This window comes from Talaromyces marneffei, chromosome 6, assembly GCF_009556855.1.
Source record: "Talaromyces marneffei chromosome 6, complete sequence".
Classification (NCBI taxonomy): Eukaryota; Fungi; Ascomycota; class Eurotiomycetes; order Eurotiales; family Trichocomaceae; genus Talaromyces; species Talaromyces marneffei.
In genome coordinates, this window is record NC_072353.1 from 1504640 (window position 1) to 1526126 (window position 21487).

Consider the following 21487-nt stretch of genomic DNA (forward strand, 5'->3'; position numbering starts at 1 on the left):
CCGATTACAGAATATGGGTTCAGGCAGAAATCTTGTCTGATGGAAATTTTCCTTTTATTCCGTCTCCCTAACCGCCGGCCCCGAACTTGGTCTTGTCTCCGTTCGTCGACGAAGTACGACAAGACAAACGAATCGGATGAGTCCCGCCAATCCGTGCAGTCGATGATAACGATTCGGACAAGGAAGAAGCTTTCCTGAGCGAGCGGCTCTGGCATCATCGGTCGGTCGTAAAACGCGAGCCGGTGATATATGAGGGTAGATAGTAATACTGAGGCATTGTTGGAGATGATATAGTGGAGTCCCGAATTTGAAAGCAAGTACAGGGAGAGTGGAGTGAGGCAATACGTACTTAGATTAGACCCTGGCTTTTGCTTGCCCTCGCCCTACCTGATTCGCCCTGATGGGGACATGTATGGTTGGACGTATGGGGTAAGACCGACTAATGTTAAATGAGTTCGGACTTGACTTCGTCGACTATATGTATAAAGCAGCACTTGGTTGTCATCCCGCCATCTTGTCTATACACAAGACCATCCAACTCTAGACAGCATTCTTCGACTACAGTATCAGCGCCTCGCCGTCGGATCTGACATTATCAACTCTGCAACAAAAAACCGACTTGGATACCATCCCGCCAGTTCGTTGCCATGCAAAAGTATCCAACTCTGTACCGCACTTCTCGACTGTGGTCTTAGTGCCTCACTGTCGGATCTGACACTGTCCACTGCGTGTTATATAAAACACGACTTGATACCACCCTGCCAGTTCGTCACTGCACCACGTCTAGTCAACTCGGTATTCCATTCCTTCATAATTGAATCAGTGCACGTTCCTCATCCATATAGACCCGAACTACTCTGAAGACACCATGGCGTACCACGACATGAATCTGTATGCACTTGGACTCGATCGTCGTCCATCAAGTCGCCAAACAGAGCGCCAGCACGCTTCGCCTATACAAAGTCCATCAATACGAGGAGCCAGTGGGATGGGCAACTTGAATTACTCTTCGAGCGGTCATCGGCGAATGACGAGCAATAGACAATTCATTCAGTCGCCGGAAAACGCCACCTATGAAGATGGGGCTACACCGCAGGTGATATCTCCTCAAGTTGAAGCAGGTAAAATGAATCACCTTAACCCTGGTGATTGATTGAACAAGCTAATTCTAGTCATAGACGTCAACAACATGTTGAGTCAAGCTTCGTATGCAGAGCACCCGAGAGCAGACACAATATTGAGCAGTCATTCACACCATCATGTACCGGACCGTCCTTTGACGCTTGCTATGGGCTACTCTTCTCCATGGAGTGGGTTGCGTACTGAGGAAGACTACAGAGCCCTGGTGGCGGAGACATCTGATGAGATGTTTCAGACTATGATAGATCAAAGCATGTTGTTGAATGTACCTAGCAACCCTCGCAGTCGTGGTACTGGTGGAACAAGGCGATCATTCTCTACTGTGCACTCGTCATACACGACGTCTTCGGATGACCGTAGTGATATGAATCATGAGCAAATAGAGACAAGAAGAGGCGGACGAGAACAAGGTATGAAGCTAGCAGAAGATGGCGTGCTAAATGTTCGCCAGGTGCGGGATGTAGGTGCATGTATCAGGTGCAGGACGTTGAGAATGAAGGTGAGCCTAGTTATCATATGGATCCTTCATTTGATTCGGTCTCTGATCCAAGCAGTGTTCAGATGTAACGCCCTGCGGGACATGTGTCGGCTTACAACACGGACGAAAATGGGGTCCCTGTCTACGCTCTTTTAGCGAAATGGCCTATTTACTCAAACCTGGTGAGTGCTTTGGTTGCATCTGCGTTTGTCTGTCTTACATCACATATGGTCTAATACAAGACTGGCTGCGCAGACATACTAGCAGAGCGATTACACTTTCATAATATGGCCGGATGGATATCCGAGCATACTCACTTCCCTCCCGGACAGGAGAACTTCGAGCTGCCATTGTACTTTGGGTTTGGAAAAATATTTAAAGGCTTGTACGCAATTGAATATGATCCCACCACAAATGAAGCACAACGCAGTCATGCTGTCGGTCACGGTAATCAACTCCGAATTGACCAAGGCATTCATGTGTGTCCAGTCTACAATTCCGCCGAGGAAGCTCAAAGAATGATATGGGATTGGTTGAAGCAGACACTTACCAGTGCACGAAGTATGCGCGAATGGTTAAAGAGGTGTTTCCCTGATGATGAAATCGAATGGATCCAGAAACTGCTGCTATCAACTTGGGAATATTCTATTAAATGCTGGCAGGAAAGCAGAAATTCTCAGGTAGAAGAAGCCGAACTGGATCACAACCTGTTAGAGGCGTGGATGGCGGCCTTACTTGTCACGATGCTCTCGTTGCCTGTCACTATTCCAGAGCAGGTCGTCCACAACATCGTCCCCCGCTTGAGGTTCAGAAACTACAATTATCCACTCCCGAATAGCTCTCGTGCACTTACGAGATGTGTGAAAGCTCTGTTATTCGATATGTACCGGAAGTTTGTTGATAGACTGACGTCTGCTCTGCGGGATTTTGAGAAGCTTAAGCTCGAGGGGGTTTCTGACCGTCGCCTAGGTCACATCTACTGCATTGCAATACTGGTTATGGTGATCACATGCCATATTCAGACGTCGTTGATGGATAATGGCTGGTTATCCTCTAGGCAACTAGGTGTCGACCCGAACCTGTGGGAGGAGACTTTCGAGCGTATACGAGACGTGGAATGCGCATTCAGGAACACTATTATGTTTGTTAAACATAATAACAAGAAGTGGCTCAGGAAAAATCAAATCTCGGATGCAAAGTTACTTGTTCTCCGACAGGACATTCGAGAAATCGAGCGAACTTATCATGATGGTACGTGGGCCGTTGTCACTCCTGCTCGATCGTGTATCATGATGCTGACAATATAGTAGCAATTGAGAGGCATCGCAATGTCGACTTGGAAAAACTCATGAAGTCCAGTGACCCGTTTCATGGCTTCAACATGCAACGCGTTTTTGATTTCTACCTCGAGCAACTTGTCCGCAAGGAAACATCGACAGGAGCTGAATAGTGAAAAACTCAAGCGACAGATATTCTAAGGCTCACAGCACTACCAATCTCTCAACTCATGCATCACTTAGTGTATTTTGATATAAAAAAGAATAGTTTCATTTCCCTTCTAACTAATACGAAATGTCCGTCATCTTAATAGTCCCGTATGCTCGATGGAAAAGTCACATAGCAACAGGGTGGAAGTAGACGCAGCTCTGCTAAAAACTGTTATGGGTTTGATATGCCACCTGAACGAACTATAAAGGATAAAACGACTATAGCACGGGATGCTGTAGACGCGGTTATGGTGGGTTTTCTCCGCGATAGAGAATTATTATGTGTTTTACTGAAAGAGACAAGCGATTGGATGATTTTTCGTTTGCTTTCGTTTTCGAGTCGATATAAGCGACAAAACAAATGTGTTCAGAGTACTCGCGTCATTAACAAGTCCTCAAAACAACGTTGTGTATGTTGCATGAGCGTCGAGTGATGTCGAGTGATGTCGAGTGTTGTCAAGTGAAGGGAGAGAAGAAAACAAAAACGAAGAAATTCTCGCACTAAGTATCCACCACCGGTAACACGTGACCTCGACTAACCAACTTTTATAATTTTCTTACCTTCACTGATCCTCTTTCCTTTCTTCTTTCTCTTTTTTTCTTAATTACACTTTTTACCTACGAACGCATAATCAACCTCCAATTCTTGTTATATTCGATATACGATTTCCATAAGATGGCAGGTCATATTGGCGAACCAGAGTGAATTGGAAATCCTGCTTGTTCTTTTCTGAGCGAGTGGAATTTTCTTAGGGGCAACTGTTTCTCTCGTTCGATGCCGATGGGAAGAGTATTTTTGTATTCTTTCCGATAGATGGTTGGATGAGTCCTCCAATTGCTCCGACATCTTTTTCTTTTTCTTTTTCTTTTTACTAGTACTAGAGAGAATTATTGAATGAGTTTTTCTGTGGTAGTTACAGTATTCTTATGGATATGTGTAGAGTGTACTGCTCGGTAGAATTGACCCTGAGTCCGTAAATTGTGGCGTTGAGGACGAAGCGTACCCTGTGCATATGGCAGTCAGCAAGTTCAGAGCCAAACACCGTAACTCGTTGAGTTATTGAGAGCGCTAAGCTGAGTTAACCACTAACCACTCCTCTGTGGTACGGTACGGAGAGCTGGAAGAGCTAGGCCATTGCACAGTGTGGAGTTAGCCCGTCCTCAGTGGCCAGCCCGCTTCTCCTGGCCACCCTCTATCATTCCATCAACGTCGTATTTGTCCTGTCTCGTGTGTGTCCTACGCACAATTGACGACATGTCCTGCGCTGGATTTTGATTTCTGGTCTTGATGAGTCATTGTCATTGTTCTATCGTTTAATTGTTCATTGTTTCTTTTCTTGCTGTTTATCAGACATTATTACTTGGCTGTAGTACTACTCTTTGGCTGCCGCCGTACACGCTCCCGCATTCCGATTACAGCTCAAGTCGTGGGCACGATTCTTTATTCTGTCTATTCAATTGCGACGTGATCGATGAGCTGTATATCTCGCCATGGCTTCTATAATCAACAAGCGTCAGCAGGCGCGCAATGAGAGAGCTCTGCATGAGCTCATTCGGACAGTTCCCGGGAACGATCGATGTGCAGATTGTCAGGCTGGAAACCCAGGTGAGTTCTCAATCGGACACCGCGTCTTCTTAACCAATCGCTAATCGTCAATTTATGTCAACAGGATGGGCAAGTTGGAGCGTGAGTCTCATAATTCGAATCGATTGTTCGTATCCGATATTCTAACGCAATGCTACAACAGTTGGGTGTTTTCCTCTGCATGCGATGCGGATCGCTTCACCGGAAGATGGGAACACATATCTCAAAGGTCAAATCATTGACTATGGACAGCTGGACAACAGAACAAGTGGAGGTGAGATTCCCCCCACCCCCCCCTCTTCGAAATGACTGAGACACACGCCTAATTGGTACGTGAACAGAACATGAGGAAAAGGGGAAACGCAATCGTCAACAAAGAGTACAACCCACGCAACATCAAACCCGACATCCCGGTCGACGTCGATGAAGCAGACTCTGCAATGGAGCGATTCATCCGCCAGAAATACGAACACCGCATTCTGGAAGACGGCAAACCGAAACCGCCGAGTAGAGATGACTCCGGATATCACACTCAAAAATCACTGGACGAGAGCCCGCCTCCAATCCCACCGAAGAGTGGTAGGAAGTTTGGGTTTGGGCTGCGGTCCGTCTCGTCGACGAGTCGGTTGCCTCGGTCGTCCGATAAGTTGTCTATATCGTCTCCGGCGTCGCCTAGATCTGCTACGCTTGGCGGTCCTTTGTCGCCTTCGTTATCGCTCAATAAACAATCTCGAGTTTTCGGTGCGAATCTCGGAGAGGCTGATGGTTCTTTTGACGCAAAGTTGGATCAGCTCAGAAGCATGGGATTTCCGAATGATAAGAGGAACGCTTCTGTCCTTAAAGGTGTTGGGGGTGATATGACACGCGCGGTGGAATCTTTGATTCGTCTAGGAGAAGGGTCCGGTCTACCGCCTGCAGCTCCTCCAAAGCCTTCAACTTCGAGAAGTCAGCCATCCTCTTCTCCTTCCAAGACTGAGGCCGACGATCCATGGAGCATGCCAAACGTGAGCAGCGCCGCTGGTGCGCGGGCGGCCAAATCGTATAATCCGTTCGACGCACTTACCGCACAAGCCCCTGCTACAACTGGTCTTGAAGGCGCATTCCAGAACTTGCAGGTTGCGCAACGAATGTCTCCGCACACGACTGGGGGATATGTTAGCCATCAGATGAGCAATAATATGGCACTTACACCTCTACAGACATCGCATTCATATACAAGCTCCCCGCAGCCGTTGAGCTACAACCCATTCTTTCAGACAGCCTCGCCGACATCTCAAACTGCGCCCAATCCTTATTATACTAGTCACACGGCACAGTCGACACCTGTTCAGCCAACCCGCAGCTTCTCGCCTGGGAATCCATTCGCAAACTCGTTGTCAGCGCAGTCCACGGGTACACATCAGAATCTAGCCACTTTTTCGCAGTCCCAAAGACTAACGATGCCTCGACATGCCAACACTATGCCTGTTTTTTCTTCCTCTACCTCCCCATCTATGGCCTCTTCTATGTTCTTCTCTCAACAACCCCAACTCAGTCCTTATCAAGTATCAAACACCAATCCGTTTGATGCTAACGTCAACTCGCAAAACAACTACCCAAATTACTCAGCCGAATACCAACAACCTCAGTATCAGCAATTTCAACAGCAGAATCCTTATGCCCAATTTCAGCAGACCGCTCCACAACAACCTGCTAAAGCGGACAAGAATAGTATATTAGCACTATACAACCTTGCACCAGCAGCTGCGCCACCAATGTCGACCATTCCGGAACAATCACAGGTTCCACAGATGCAGCAACCAGTGGATCAGCATCAGAATACTGTGCAGGCCTCGAATAGTGCGTCTGTAGGTTACACGGCACAGAGCATGTTTCCCACAATGCTGCAAAGTAATCCAACGGGATCAAGTCTGGGCATGCAGAATAACAATCCGTTTATGAATGCTGCAACGCAGCAACAACAACAACCTCAGTTTCAACCACCGCAGCTGCAACAACCGGAACAGCAACAGACGAATCCATTCGCAATGATGTCTAATTCAACACCAGCAACTCCCTCATCAAACGGTCTCGGAATCGGCATGGGTGCAGCTTCCGCCAACCCATATCAACAAATGACCATTCAACAACCTCAACCACCACCAGTAAATAACTTCATGCCCCGAGCACCAATACACATGAGCAAAGCTAGCGTCGACATCAACAATCTTCAGAACGGTCGACATAGTCCCGATGCATTTGCAAGTCTAAGCGCGCGATATGCCTAATCACTCCTTTTTGTTGTTTCCTTTTTTTTTTACTTCGAATATATATATTTCCGTCTTTGGTTATTGAAGCAAGGATCCAAAGAATGGACATATTTAATGTCTATATGACGTACTATAATACATACGCACGTGTATTTCTAGGGAACGGGAATCCGAGCCGTTGAACATACCTTTACCTACCTGTACATTCTTTGTTCTTTCATTTTTTTTTTTCTGTGTGCGCGTGTATTATCCTTGGGACATTGGCTTTTATGCATACGAGGCGTACATTGCGATATATGACCGATCTTGTACTATCTTGTCTGTTGAAACTAAACAATGAAGATTATTTTATGTCTGTCATCCCAGCACCAGTTTAGAACAAGGACATTATTATCTTCGAGCTCGTATAAACATCTAATATTCAAGGAGTCCCGCAAACATAATCTACAGCATAATTAGCACCTATATGTATCATGCACTATAAGTCTTTCGCAAACTTGTCAAAGATATCTATCTGTGCTCGATTTTGAGGGATGGAATCGGTGAGCTAGATCAGAGAGCAATTTTGCTACAGTTACAGATTTCAGCCCTGCCATATAATATAAGATTTTCGCACCCTTTTTGGGACGGAATATTGTGATCAAGATTCAGCGTTGTGCTCGACTGTTTCAATTTTCTCTCCATAGGGTATTGGCTTGAAGATGTCAGTCATCGACGCAATTATTTATTCACAATGAAGATAACTATATACCCTGAATCAACGACGAAAACAATACAAGTATACCGGCCGTCACATTATATAAGTCAAAACATTCCTTATTTACTCCCATAAACCGCGCTCATGATTAGGATTAACAGCAACATAGCTCCTTCTCAGTTTACCCTTATGATTCCACGGCCACCACGATGTCCATGACGACGATGAAGACGAAAACCATGATCTTGGATCGTACCAACGCCTTTTCGCTGGTAGATAATTCCGTATAAAGTTGGGTATATATTGAGGTTTTCGTTGAGTTGTCAAAGGATTCTTGAGCCACGGAGGAAGAAGTGAGGACCTTTGGGTCGAGAATGGGAATGGTGATGATGTTGTAGACGTAAATGGCCATGGTAGAGAAGAGAACCATGAGCCAGGAGTATTATAAGTCGTCGTGGCAGTGGTTGTTTGTCGCCGGAAGAAGTTGAATGGATTATATTTACTCGTTTTTGACTGTTTTTGCTTCTCAAATCGCGAGATTACACGGTCGAGTTGCTTTTCGCGACGGTCCGACTGCTGCTTGTGTTGGAGTTTGCGCCATTCCTGCTGCTCGTTGGGATCTAGACACCAGACGACGATATCCCCCTTTCGCCGTGAGTCGTCATGCCATGCCGTATTCCACGTTCGCCAGCACTCGCCATATGAGCTGCTGCGCAGCGAGGTCCGAATTGTTGGTTCGAGCTGAGCAAAGAAAACCAGGTAGTCCGGCCACTCATGATACAGAGGCTCATTCAATGGATGCGCTCGTTGATGAGACCGATAAGCCGTTGGCGGTGATCGGTGGGGCAAGGTTGACATGTATGATGGTCGACGAGGGACGTGCCAGAGACCGCCAACCATGTGATGTTGTAGAAATTCGGTGGGATTTGCGTAGAACTGGTCCGCTTCATCCAAGTATACCTTCTTTTGTGTTTCGTTCAGCCCGAGGGGAGGTTCACAGGACAAAGCCCATGCCTCTATAGAGGGAAAGACCAAGTGTGACCGCCAAGGTGTACTATGACAGGGCATAAGGAAGCCAACAGTCATATTCTTGGGTGGAAGAACTTGTACCGGTTTGTCCGATTCTCCAAACAATGGTCGTGGAGCGAGTAGGTGGCCGTAACCCTCCTGATGGGCATCGTGTCGTGTCCGTAGGTAAGAGAGTACGTCTATCGCGCCGGGTGCATGTACCAAAGTGGTATAGTATGCGATAAAAATGTTCACAAGAACAAGGAATAGTAATGTCAATCTGCGCGGCATTTGAGCGTTGTTTGAAGAAGAAATAGCTGGAAGGAAAAAAGACACAAGGGGATCGGCGGTCAAAATATGTAAAACAGGCAGCAAAGGATAAATAAACCTGACTTCCTTGTGCGTAATGATTGAGAGCATCGCCGGCATGACAAGAGACACTGTAGCTAGCTGAAATTTGATCGGCCCTCCGGGGCTAATCATCGCTGAGTCGCCAGGACGCAGGGACTTATACAGCCCAATAAGAGTGAAGGGAAGGGCTGTGGTCAGAAGTAGTGGATATCCCTGTGAGAGATAGTAGTGCCAGTCATTATGGCCGTAGAAGATGGCGATTGACTGAGCCACGTTGATGTAGAGGAATTGGAAGATGGGGAAAGCCCAGACGCCGTAAAAGAGACGGTCGATCAGAACCGAAAGACCAAGTACAGCGGAACTATCGATGATAAGTATACAATCTGAATATGAACGAGTATCCTTCGAAAGACTTACCCGCAGAAAATCGACTCTCTCGCGAGTATAAAAACGGTCAACCATGGGCGTTGATACACGGCAAATCCGGCCATACATGCCCAGATGATAATGTTCGTGGGGCGCAGAACGCACGCCAGTGCTGCAAGTAAGAGACATTTGCGGAGACTGGATAGCACTGTCGTTAGAAAAATGATGGTAAATATGTCTTCATGGGAGCCCAGGACATCTGTACCTTGATTGTCGACTCGCGCTTTCAAAAGGCTCATCCGGTTCATCTTCTTCTTCCCTTTCTTCTTCCTCTTCCGCGTCCATCTCCTGGTTATCGAGAAACCATTCCCACGGCCAGAAGTATAATGCGACAATGGTCAATGTAGTTTCGGCGGAATTCGAAAATGTTCTTGTTGAGCAGAACCATTGCCAGGGGCTCAGGGCAGTCAATGCTAGCTATACACAAAGTCTCTGTATTAGCTGTGTTTCTCACCGCAAATACGTTCTGCGGTCCTACTGTGGCCCATCCTCCATAGCTCTCAGTTCCATAAATCTTGTTGGACAGTTCCCATGTGTAATAGTCACCGGTCGCGGCTATGATGGCTTGTGCAATTTTGGGAGCTACAATGAGCAATTCGGCTGCGTTCAGGGGGGACAGTCGCGCAATCCATGCAAAGGAGCCAGCAATGTAATAAACGGCGGCGAAGAATAGGGGATGGATAGAAGATCGTAGTTCATGTCTCCATTCCTGCGCATCACATTGCAATTAGTTACTTTCCAACTTCTTCAGGGGAAGAAACTCACCCATGTGATCCAAGCACCGCTATCCTTACCGAACACAACCTGCCATGCCGGCTCTAAAGCTTGAAAGAACTCATCGGGTTGGAAGAAAGTGCGCACAGTAAGCGCATTCAATATGCGAAACGCGACGAGAAACAACAAGATGTTCTGAGGCGTTGCTTGAGCTTTGGCGCGTCGTCTAAGACGATGGACGGAATCGGCCAAAGAAGTGTCTGTGCCGCTCGACGCAAGAGATTGCTCTGAGGCTTCCAGGGACATGATGCCGGGTCAGCTGCATGCCGGAACCAGTGCACAGGCAGATGAAGTCGGCAACGAGACGCCGTTGATATCAAATTGATGATTATTATGGAGCCGTGGGTGGGTGTCGATCTCAGTAGTCGCGACGGTTGGCTGGGGAAAGCAAGGGTAGAGGTGGCGGCTGCGGCAATCCACGGGGCCCCACTATACGTACTGTTGAAAATCAACTCTCACATGGAAAAATCAAACAGAGTAGTATATACAGTTCATAGAATAAGTGCAATACAAGACGTTTACTCAGATTCATAAGAAAGAACTTATAGCATCTTGAGGCAGAAGTTGCGATGTTGGAGTTGCAGGAACTACGTACGTAATCGCTGGCAGACTTACGTAGTTAACCTAATGCGGTTAGAGCCACACATCACATGAATGATGAATCTATATTCTATAATCTACTACATAGTATATGGTCCACGCTACTGCTCTAACAGCCAATCAGAGGCCAAGGAAAAGAGCTGACATTCCGGCAGACACAGCCAGCCAATCACGGGCCACATACCGGGCCGGCTCCCCGTTGGCCGGGACTGGAAGTGGCAGCGAACGGCTACACTTGCACTTAGAGGTCTAGCTCCATCATCATGCCCGCGGACGGTGCGAGAATGGATCGTGTCCCTCGTTTTTTCGCCTTCCATTGGTTTTCCTCATATACGGACGCTGACCTTTTCTTTTTCTTTTTCCTCTCCTATTTAGTTCATCTATTCGAGGGCTATTCCCACATTCTATCCTTGCCGCCCTCTCAGAGTCTCTTTTCGAGAGCCAACCCCGCCATACCTCGAATATCATCTTCACAATCCACTCACATCAAAGCCATTGACCGTTCTTTTATGTTAGGTAGACATTGTCAGCTCCTTATATAGGTTCCTTGCATCATGTCGCCCATCGCAATTGAAACCCAAGACACGAACGTCGCTCCCAAAGACGATTCCGTCTATCATGCCGCATCCACCGAGGCCGCAATCGCGGCTGAGCATGACTATGCTGCCCACAACTACCACCCTCTGCCCATCGTCTTTGCATGCGCGTCAGGTACCTCTGTGTGGGACCCCGAGGGTCGTCATTACCTAGACTTTCTGTCCGCATACTCCGCTGTCAACCAAGGTCATTGTCATCCCGAACTGGTCAAGGCTTTGGTGGACCAGGCATCGAGGTTGGCCCTCAGCTCACGCGCTTTCTACAACGATGTCTTCCCCAAGTTCGCCGAGTTCGTGACCAAGTTCTTTGGTTTCGACATGGTCCTTCCCATGTGCACCGGTGCCGAAGCAGTTGAGACTGGTATCAAGATTGCCCGAAAATGGGGCTACAAGGTCAAGGGAATTCCTGAGAATCAAGCAATTGTGCTTAGTGTTGAGAACAATTTCCACGGTAGAACCGTAAGTTGTCCATTGTAGAATGCTTTGTCCATGTCCACCTGATATTGATTGGTGATTTTGTAGTTTGCCGCTATTTCCATGTCTTCAGATCCCGAGTCCCGTGACAACTACGGTCCATACCTGCCCAACGTCGGACACTGTATCCCCGGAACCAACAAGCCAATTGCCTACAACGACAAGGCTGCCCTGCGGGAGGCCTTTGAAGCTGCTGGCTCTAACCTAGCTGCTTTCTTGGTTGAGCCGATCCAAGGAGAAGCGGGTATCGTTGTCCCAGACGATGATTACTTGCAGGAGGCTCGCGCCCTTTGCGACAAGCACAATGTGCTCCTCATTTGCGATGAGATCCAAACAGGTATTGCCCGTACTGGAAAACTTTTGTGCCATGAGTGGAGCGGTATCAAGCCCGATCTTGTCTTGCTTGGAAAAGCCATTTCAGGAGGAATGTACCCTGTTTCGTGCGTGCTTGGCCGCAAGGATGTGATGCTCACAATTGAGCCTGGTACTCACGGTTCGACTTATGGTGGTAATCCATTGGGTTCTGCCGTCGCCATTCGCGCTTTGGAGGTCATTCGCGATGAGAACATGGTGCAACATGCCGAGAAACTTGGTCATATCTTCCGTGACGGACTGAAGGCGCTCAACAGTCCTCTGATCCAGACTGTGCGCGGAAAGGGTTTGCTGAACGCCATCGTCATTGACGAGAGCAAGACAGGCGGTCACTCAGCCTGGGACTTGTGCATGTTGATGAAGAGCAAGGGATTGCTTGTATGTCTTGCCCCCCTTTTTTTCGATGAGTGATTAATGCAAAGCGCTAATTGAGATGATATAGGCCAAGCCAACCCACGAAAACATCATTCGTCTCGCACCTCCACTGGTCATCACGGAAGCCGAGATTAAGAGCGCTCTTGATATCATCAAGCAATCTCTCGAAGAACTCCCCACACTTTCTGGCAAGAAAGAAGATGAAGTCATTCCTCCTCCAGAGAAAAAGGTCAAGATCGGCGTCGATAACTAGACGATATCTATTAACGTGCTCAAACAACATGCATGGCTTGTAGCTCGAGTCCGAGCCGGCATGTTTGAGCCCTGCTTACTTTCCACAGAGAATCGTTAAATGATTTAAGTGGATTGTTTGGCAGTTAGACGGAGCAATCATATCAGGAAGAACATGAATCAACTCTAGTATGAGTATACAAAGCTCACGCTTTTGGCTGAGCGGACATATTCTCATCAGCACCTCGACCGTCCGGCTCGCGCCGTGCTGTCCAGTTTATGTACCTTCTGTCAGAGGTGGCTGTGTGCGAGGGGTTCAAGGGGAGCAAAGAAATGCCTCGCCTTGAGAGTTGGTGGATCAGGAGCTGTCGGTATCGATTAAATAGCGCATAGTAATTGCTTGCTAAGCGACATTGCATGTCTTAGCAAAAGTTGCCAACGAAATTTATTATTTATACTGAGTACTATTAAAACTTCATACCTTATAAAAGCTGTTTTTGCTACATATGCAAATGAGGATGTAGGAGCCATATTCCCAGTGACATCCAGTGGACCAGGCACTTACCTCCACCAAGACAATGGACAGATCTAGATCTTCCAGCACAACCCTGCAAATAGTACACCAAGGCGCATGATAGCCCAACATAATACTTGATCCATGTCAGCGACCAAATGCCACATATCAAATATTCGTCAAACTGCAGACCGCTCAACAACTCACACGAAACCGTGAGGTATCCAACATCCGATATTCCACAGTCCGTCCAACAGAGTACTTACAACTTCAACCAACAGAGAGAAAGATAGAACCTGGTCTAGAGTTTTTGTTCAACGCATTGTATTCGTAGTTTTGTACCCTTCCCCAGATTAAAATGCCCCGAACGGTTAACCGGCACGCTCGACAAAGCTTAAGGTTCAAACCCCGACGCTTTGAACTTACAACAAAGGTAAAATGATGGGGAAATTTCCCCGCGGTGGAAGTTCATATGCTTTGTAATCTCGAGCTACAGCCCTGTTTCGAGTTATGCACCTGTCTAGTCGTGACCTGTCTGTCACTGATAGAGCGCAGGATGCCCCACGAAACATCCAGGTGGAAAGGAGGCCTGGAAAGTGGACGGTGGAGAAGCAACCCAGCCTCGGGTGCGGAGTTAAGAAGCTTATCTCTTCACGGAGTAAGTGGGGTGTGCGTGACATTTTGGTTTCGGAGTTCGTGGGCTTTGGGTGGTTGTGTACCTATGTTGCTGCTTTAGGTAAGGCTTTTCCTGTTTGGGAAGGTGAATTGGATTGATCAAGTGGTGATAAGGCAGCCCTAATCGATAAGCTTATTTTGGTCCTCTCTTGATGATAAATTAGGAGGGTAAAAGATTCTTGACGAGCTTAAATTAATCATTATATTTCTTGCTACTATCTAGTTATTTAAGAGGTTGTGATATTGGAACAGATCTTGGGGATTTGTGATCCTGCTAGTGACCTTGTTTGCATCGCGCGGGGTCACTTCCTTAATTCTCTGAAGATATCTTCAAAGTATTGTCCAATCTCTGCACGACGAGGTACATCCTTCCAACTAGATTTTGCGTATTTCAATATGAATCCCTCTACCGTCAACGAGTTCGTCCCCATCACCGAAATCAACCTCAACCCACAAAATCTAAGCCCACAGAAAAACCTCATCCGCCGCTTCTACAAAGACCTATGGGACAAACAAGACACATCCCTCATCCCAGCCTTAATCCATTCCAACTTCCAATTCCGCGGCTCCCTCGGTCCCGCCTTGACGGGCCACGCCGAATTCGCCGCCTATGTACACTGGCTCACCGGCATCCTCGACTTAGTTGAAGAAGGGGACAAAGTAACGGCCAAGCTTCGATTTCATGGTATACATAGAAATGGGAGTTTGTTTGGACAGCCATCGACAGGGAGATGGGTGTGGTGGGATGGAGTTGCTATTTTTACGTTCGAGGATGATAAGATTAACGATCTATGGGGGGGATGTTTACGGGCTGATGGGGAGGTTGAAGGAGGCTGAGTCGGAGATTGAATTTGCTGCAGATGCAAAGTTGGTTCATTGATATTTTGCGAGTTATCTCCAGATTTAGCTTAATACACCTGTAACGTATGGCTTATTCGCGATTCAGTTTCTGCCTCGTCCCGTCGATTTGGCCATGGAAATTGAGTAGAAAAATCGTGAAGACCTCTCTTAGGAACCAGACTACAAACCCTAAACGCAGGAAGCAAAGCGGCAAGAGGCCACCTTATCGACACGCACTCGGATTTTATATTGCCAACGTTGTGCTAAGCCAGATAGGGAAGCTAAATCTCACCGATGCTTCGGAGTTCGGATTTAAGAGTTCGGATTGCTTCAAGCTATCTATCAATTCCCAGGAAGAGAAGAGGGAAACAGGTTGTGAAGCAGCAAGCATTCCAGGATCGGTCAATTGCTGTCAGCATCCAAACAAGACCAACGGCCAAATGATATGGTGCTGTACGGAGGAAACGTAGAAACTAACTGCTAGGTGGGAGATATAGATCTGAAGTGAATCCGCAACCGGGGCTAGCCCTTCTCCCATGAAAAAAGTTGAGGTCCCACTTGGCTGCTCGTAGTGAAATCAACCACCACGGCCAACGCGAGCAAGCTGTTATCTCTGACGGACTACATTAACCATGATGAATTCCGTGCCGCTTGAACCGAGTTTTGTTTTTCTTCTCCCTTTTCATCTGGTTTTGTATTTCCCTTTCTCTCCCTCTGTTCACCCTCACCCCATGTTATCAGGTACCCGACATGAGTCTAATCAGCCTGCTGTGTTGACCCTCCTCTAATTCTTAGAGCAACTTATGCGCGAATGCTCTACATGACCGACTGACTCTCAAATTAATTCTTGGAGCTATTGATACGTTCCTTGCATAGTGACAGAATGTCTGTTCCTCAACCAACGGGGCTGATGGCCGCCGAACAACATCGGGAACAACAGGAGCAAGAAGCCGTGGCAGCAACAACGGCCGATAACGAAAAATTGGCACTCCATAAGCTCGAGGCAACTTCCAGTCGCACATCAAGTATAGCGTCTGACGGCAGTATCGAGCAAGATGCCCCGGGAAAGGAAGCTACTGCCCAGAAGCGCAAATGGTATCGAAAGTTGAACCCGCTTCGGCTACGTAAGATTCCTCCCGTACCAGAGGAACGATCGGTATCTCATGAATATGGTGCCAATATCCTCAGTGTTATTCTGTTCCAATGGATGTCTCCGTTAATGAGCGTAAGTGTCTGGTCTCTTAAACGCCGTCCTCTTAAGTGCTTCAACTGAGGACAATTCATACAGACTGGTTACCTACGGCCTCTGCAACTTCAGGACATCTGGAAAGTGAATCCTGACCGATCCGTCTATCTCCTCAAAACCAAACTCATCGAGTCATTCGAACGGCGTCACAAACAGGGAGGAAAGTACCCGCTGTTGTTCGCCATATACGACACATTTTTATTTGAATTCTGGCTTGGCGGAGTGTGCAACTTTTTCAATTCTCTCTTTACGGTCTTCTCTCCTTATATGACCCGCTACTTAATTGCTTATGCGACAGAGGCCTACACAGCCAAAGCAAACAATCAACCGGAACCTAAGATCGCACACGGAATTGGATTTGCTGTTGGCATAACTGTTATGCAAATATGTCAAAGTCTATGCACCAATCAGTTCATCTACCGAGGTTTTCTAGTTGGTGCACAACTGAGGGCTGTGCTAATCAATGTTATTTTTGATAAGACAATGAAGATCTCGAATCGAGCCAGAGCCGGTGGTAGTCTGGCCGGAGCTGCCGATGCGGATGGCCATAAGATCCTTGAGGGCAGCATAAGCGGACAAGGTTGGAGCAATGGGCGTATTATCACTCTGATGAGCGTTGACGCAGACCGTATCAACACCGCAATGGGCATGTTCCATCTTATGTGGTCATCACCACTGATTCTCATCCTCGCCGTCATCCTTCTCTGCGTCAACATTGGCTATAGTGCGCTCTCTGGATTTGCCTTGTTACTTCTTGGCATTCCCTCTCTAACTCTGGTCATTAAAAGTCTATTGAAAAGAAGAGACTACATCAACAACCTCACTGATCAACGAGTTTCTTTAACTCAGGAGATCCTGCAATCTGTCCGTTTCGTCAAGTTTTTCGGATGGGAAAGTAGTTTCATGGCGAGATTAAAAGGTATTCGCAAGCAAGAAATCCGTGCGATACAAGTTCTCCTAGCTATCCGGAATGCCATTCTGTGTGTCTCTCTGGCGATGCCGACCTTTGCATCAATGCTTTCCTTCATCACGTATTCCTTATCGCAGCACGTGCTTACCCCCGCGCCTATTTTCTCATCGTTGGCCCTTTTCAATTCTCTCCGTGTGCCTTTGATGCTGTTTCCCCAGGTCTTGGGCCAAGTTACAGATGCATGGACTGGTCTAAAGCGTATTGAAGAATTTCTGCTCGAGGAGGAAGTCATGGAGGATATTAAGTGGGATGACAATATGGACGACGCTATCAAGATAGAGGGTGCTTCCTTTACCTGGGAGCGTACTGCACCTGATGAACTAGACCAGAAAGGAGGAAAGCCCAAGAAGGACAGCGGGAAGAAGGAAGCCGTCGTTGAACCGGAAGCTCCTGAAGATGTCATTCCCTTCAAGATATCAGATATTAGCCTTTCCGTCAAGCGGAACGAGCTCATTGCCGTCATTGGAACCGTTGGTTCTGGAAAGACATCTTTGCTTGCCGCATTAGCGGGTGACATGCGACTGACTGAAGGATCAATTAAGCTCGGTGCATCCAGAGCATACTGTCCGCAGTATGCCTGGATTCAGAATGCTACTGTTCGAGAAAATATCAGTTTCGCCAAGAAATATGATGAATCGTGGTACAACACAGTCGTTGATGCATGCGCATTGCGTCCCGATTTTGATGTTTTCCCAAATGGAGACAGTACGGAGATAGGAGAACGTGGCATCACCGTTTCTGGCGGTCAGAAGCAGCGTCTCAACATTGCCCGCGCCATCTACTTTAATTCAGATATCATCCTGATGGACGACCCCCTATCTGCAGTAGACGCACACGTCGGCCGCCATATTATGGATCAGGCAATATGTGGCTTGCTCAAAGATAAATGCCGTATCCTTGCAACTCATCAGCTTCATGTTCTAAGTCGCTGCGACCGAATCGTGGTTATGGATGATGGCCGCATCAATGCCGTTGACACTTTTGAAAACTTGACGCGTGATAATGTTCTCTTCCAGCGACTAATTTCCACTACTACACAAGATCAAGAAAACGATAAAGAGAAGGGGGAAGAAGAAGACGATGATGAGGCAGACAAGATCGACAAGGAAGAAGTGGTGCCAGCCAAGAAAACCAAACGTGGAAAACAAGCAGCTTTGATGCAGCAAGAAGACCGAGCCACTGCTGCCGTTGGATGGGATGTGTGGAAAGCATATATGCTAGCTTCCGGAAACGTTCTCTATCCGATTTTTGTCGTAGTGAGTATCGTTCTTACCAACGCTTCTAACATTATGACAAGTTTCTGGTTGGCATACTGGACATCCGGTCAATACAACTTGACCACTGGTCAATACATAGCGGGCTATGCCTCGCTGGCTGTACTGCAAGCCGTTATCATGTTCATATACTCAACAGTGCTCAGCGTTGCAGGAACGAACGCCAGTAAGAACATGCTACAAAAGGCCATGACAAGGGTACTAAGAGCACCAATGTCCTTCTTTGACACGACGCCCCTGGGTCGAATTACGAATCGATTTTCAAAAGATGTTCATGTCATGGATAATGAGCTTGGTGATGCGATGCGCATTTATGGACTGAATATTACTACGATAGTAGCAATTATCATTTTGATTATTGTTTATTTCCACTACGTGAGTTTCTAAAAATTGTGAATATTCAAGACGATATGCTAACCACCATTATACAGTTTGCCATTGCATTTGGACCTCTGATGATATTGTTCCTTGTGGCAGCAAACTACTACCGTGCATCAGCACGAGACATGAAACGATTCGAATCAGTCTTGCGATCTCATGTCTTTTCTCGCTTCAGCGAGTCGATTTCCGGAGTCGCCAGTATTCGCGCTTATGGCTTACAGGACCAATTCAGTCGCAGTATCAGTGATGCAATCGATGAAATGGACAGTGCCTACTTTCTCACATTCTCCAATCAACGATGGCTCAGTGTCCGACTTGATGCTGTCGGCTATGTCATGGTCTTTGTCACCGGCATTTTAGTGGTTACATCTCGATTCAATGTCTCCCCCAGTATTTCGGGGCTTGTGCTGTCTTATATCCTTGCGATTGTGCAAATGTTGCAATTTACTATTCGTCAACTAGCTGAAGTCGAAAACGGCATGAACAACACGGAACGATTACATTATTACGGCACACAGCTTGAAGAAGAGGCTCCCGTCCACCTTGGTGATGTTGAACCCGAGTGGCCTGCAGAGGGAAGAATCACATTTTCAGATGTACAAATGCGCTACCGTGCCGGTCTCCCTTTGGTTCTTCGGGGCTTGAACATGGACATTCGCGGCGGCGAGAGAATCGGTATCGTCGGACGTACAGGAGCCGGAAAGTCCAGTATCATGTCCGCACTATTCCGAATCACTGAGCTATCCGGAGGCAGCATCACAATTGATGGGAAAGACATTGGTAAAGTTGGTCTACAAGATTTACGTTCACGGCTAGCTATCATTCCCCAAGACCCGACTCTGTTCCGAGGAACAATTCGATCAAACCTCGACCCATTCAACGAACACGACGATCTGGAGTTATGGGACGCATTGCGAAAATCCCATCTAATCGGCGAACAACCCGAGGGGTCCGAACTCGAAGAATCCGATGAAGAAAAGACACAACAACAAAAACAAACCCAACACTCAAACCGCATCCAACTCGACAGCACCGTCGACGAAGAAGGCCTCAACTTTTCTTTGGGTCAACGGCAACTCATGGCCCTCGCGCGTGCTCTCGTGCGCAACTCACGCATCATCATCTGCGACGAAGCTACCTCCTCCGTCGATTTTGAGACTGATCGCAAAATCCAACGGACCATGGCGACAGGCTTTAAGGGCAAGACATTATTATGTATTGCGCATCGGCTGCGCACCATTATCACCTATGACCGGATCTGTGTTATGGATCAGGGACGGATTGCGGAATTGGATGCGCCGTTGACGTTGTGGGAGAGGCAGGATGGGATTTTCAGGAGTATGTGTGATCGGAGTGGGATTGTGAGGAAGGATTTTTTTGCGAGTGATGATGCATAAGCATCTCTCTTGGTGATTCTCGGTTCATATAGTCCCGCTGCATACGTATAGAAGTAGGGAGGGATATTGTAAATAAAAAGGTTCTTGTCTAAGACTATCTCAAGACTATATCAGAAACTATCTTTGGCTTTTCGGTATACAAAAAGGCCCGCAGTCCCTGATAAAGCCATCCTCAGACGCACTGTCGAAATGAGGCGTAACCTCTATGTCCAAAACCAAGGACACAAGATCCTGCTGGGCTTTGTTAAACAATGCATCAGTTGTCCCCTTGAGCGGTAAACCCAGTATGCTTCCTGGAAAGAGGATTTGGGCATAAACAGATATTATTTTGAGGGATGTGAATTCTATTCCTGTCAAGACCAAAGATAGATGACTGGCAGTTGTGGATGACGAGATACTCCAGTGAATCCGGGAACCCGGCGTGCGGAAGACCCAGAAAATGTTCGTCAACTTCCAGGAATTTCATATGTATGCACTCCTTGAACGAACCGTAGTGGCGCCGTCCCAATCAAAGACCTGGGATATGGAGTCAACCTCTAAAGATCTTCGTAGGTCTTCTAGGGTTGCTTTCTAACAGACACGAGTGTCCGGTTGTAGTCAGCAACGCCAGGTTAGTTTGGTTCACATAGTTCTGTTAGGTTAGTAGTATACAAGTAATGCGGCTAGCACATTTGGTTTCGAGTTTGATGCTGTCAGAAATTCCGAGATGTCATAAACTTTTCGAGCATGTCGACTGCAATGCTGGAATTCTTGATCTCATCATCATCATACAGGCTATATTTCTTCTCGGTGTTCTACCCGTACACAACGCTCTCGGGGCCATATCGTCTTCAGCGGATTCGATGTTGTAGATGACGGGCTCCAGAGGCAGACTTGAGAAGCTGCTCGTCACATTGGTATCGACGACGAGGGTGTCGCATTGTGATCAATATAACAGAGAAGGATTATCATCCTATTCGATAAAAGGCGCAAATATTTCAATTCATTATCGCGATCTGGCAGACGTGATATGAAGTAGGTAGGTAGATCCTAGTTGAGAAAACGGTTAGTGGTCTGGCGATTACCAGCCAAGCACACCCTGTGATTTATTGGTTATGCGTCGCGAGTAATATTGGATGCCCCTCTTCGCCCATATTTCTTGAGCAGTCATCGATGAGGAAATGCTGGGCCCAGTATGACACGCTTAATGAGTCTGGTAAAAGTTGACTGTGGAGTTGCCTTCGGTGGGCATCACACCACGTGATGTAGTTAGTCATCAAACGGACAAGGGCTAGTTAGCTTACAGCTCCCTAATTGGATCAATCTTATTTCCACATCTCCACCAAGATTAATTTGCTGCCTGAGAGC

General features: G+C 47.2%; 6 protein-coding genes across 6 annotated transcripts; 5 read left to right on the forward strand and 1 right to left on the reverse strand.

Annotated features, from left to right (window-relative positions):
• Positions 1–868: 868 nt before the first annotated feature.
• EYB26_008057 (uncharacterized protein) lies at positions 869–3068 on the forward strand (the record flags this gene model as incomplete). Its single annotated transcript, XM_054267316.1, has 5 exons — positions 869–1121; positions 1179–1639; positions 1695–1800; positions 1874–2869; positions 2929–3068. 5 exons carry the CDS (start codon positions 869–871, stop codon positions 3066–3068), a joined length of 1956 nt encoding a protein of 651 aa, XP_054123291.1.
• Positions 3069–4596: 1528 nt separating this feature from the next.
• On the forward strand, positions 4597–6957 carry EYB26_008058 (uncharacterized protein; the record flags this gene model as incomplete). Its single annotated transcript, XM_054267317.1, has 4 exons — positions 4597–4711; positions 4776–4792; positions 4854–4964; positions 5032–6957. The coding sequence occupies 4 exons, from the start codon at positions 4597–4599 to the stop codon at positions 6955–6957; spliced, it is 2169 nt and encodes a 722-aa protein (XP_054123292.1).
• Positions 6958–7759: 802 nt separating this feature from the next.
• EYB26_008059 (uncharacterized protein) lies at positions 7760–10441 on the reverse strand (the record flags this gene model as incomplete). The annotated part of the gene is made up of 5 exons (XM_054267318.1): positions 7760–9356; positions 9413–9559; positions 9627–9838; positions 9900–10130; positions 10187–10441. 5 exons carry the CDS (start codon positions 10439–10441, stop codon positions 7760–7762), a joined length of 2442 nt encoding a protein of 813 aa, XP_054123293.1.
• A 908-nt stretch (positions 10442–11349) lies between these two features.
• Positions 11350–12865, forward strand: EYB26_008060 (uncharacterized protein; the record flags this gene model as incomplete). The annotated part of the gene is made up of 3 exons (XM_054267319.1): positions 11350–11850; positions 11914–12615; positions 12680–12865. 3 exons carry the CDS (start codon positions 11350–11352, stop codon positions 12863–12865), a joined length of 1389 nt encoding a protein of 462 aa, XP_054123294.1.
• Positions 12866–14428: 1563 nt separating this feature from the next.
• Positions 14429–14869, forward strand: EYB26_008061 (uncharacterized protein; the record flags this gene model as incomplete). The annotated part of the gene is made up of 1 exon (XM_054267320.1): positions 14429–14869. One exon carries the CDS (start codon positions 14429–14431, stop codon positions 14867–14869), a length of 441 nt encoding a protein of 146 aa, XP_054123295.1.
• An 886-nt stretch (positions 14870–15755) lies between these two features.
• On the forward strand, positions 15756–20140 carry EYB26_008062 (uncharacterized protein; the record flags this gene model as incomplete). Its single annotated transcript, XM_054267321.1, has 3 exons — positions 15756–16097; positions 16161–18737; positions 18794–20140. The coding sequence occupies 3 exons, from the start codon at positions 15756–15758 to the stop codon at positions 20138–20140; spliced, it is 4266 nt and encodes a 1421-aa protein (XP_054123296.1).
• Positions 20141–21487: the final 1347 nt, after the last annotated feature.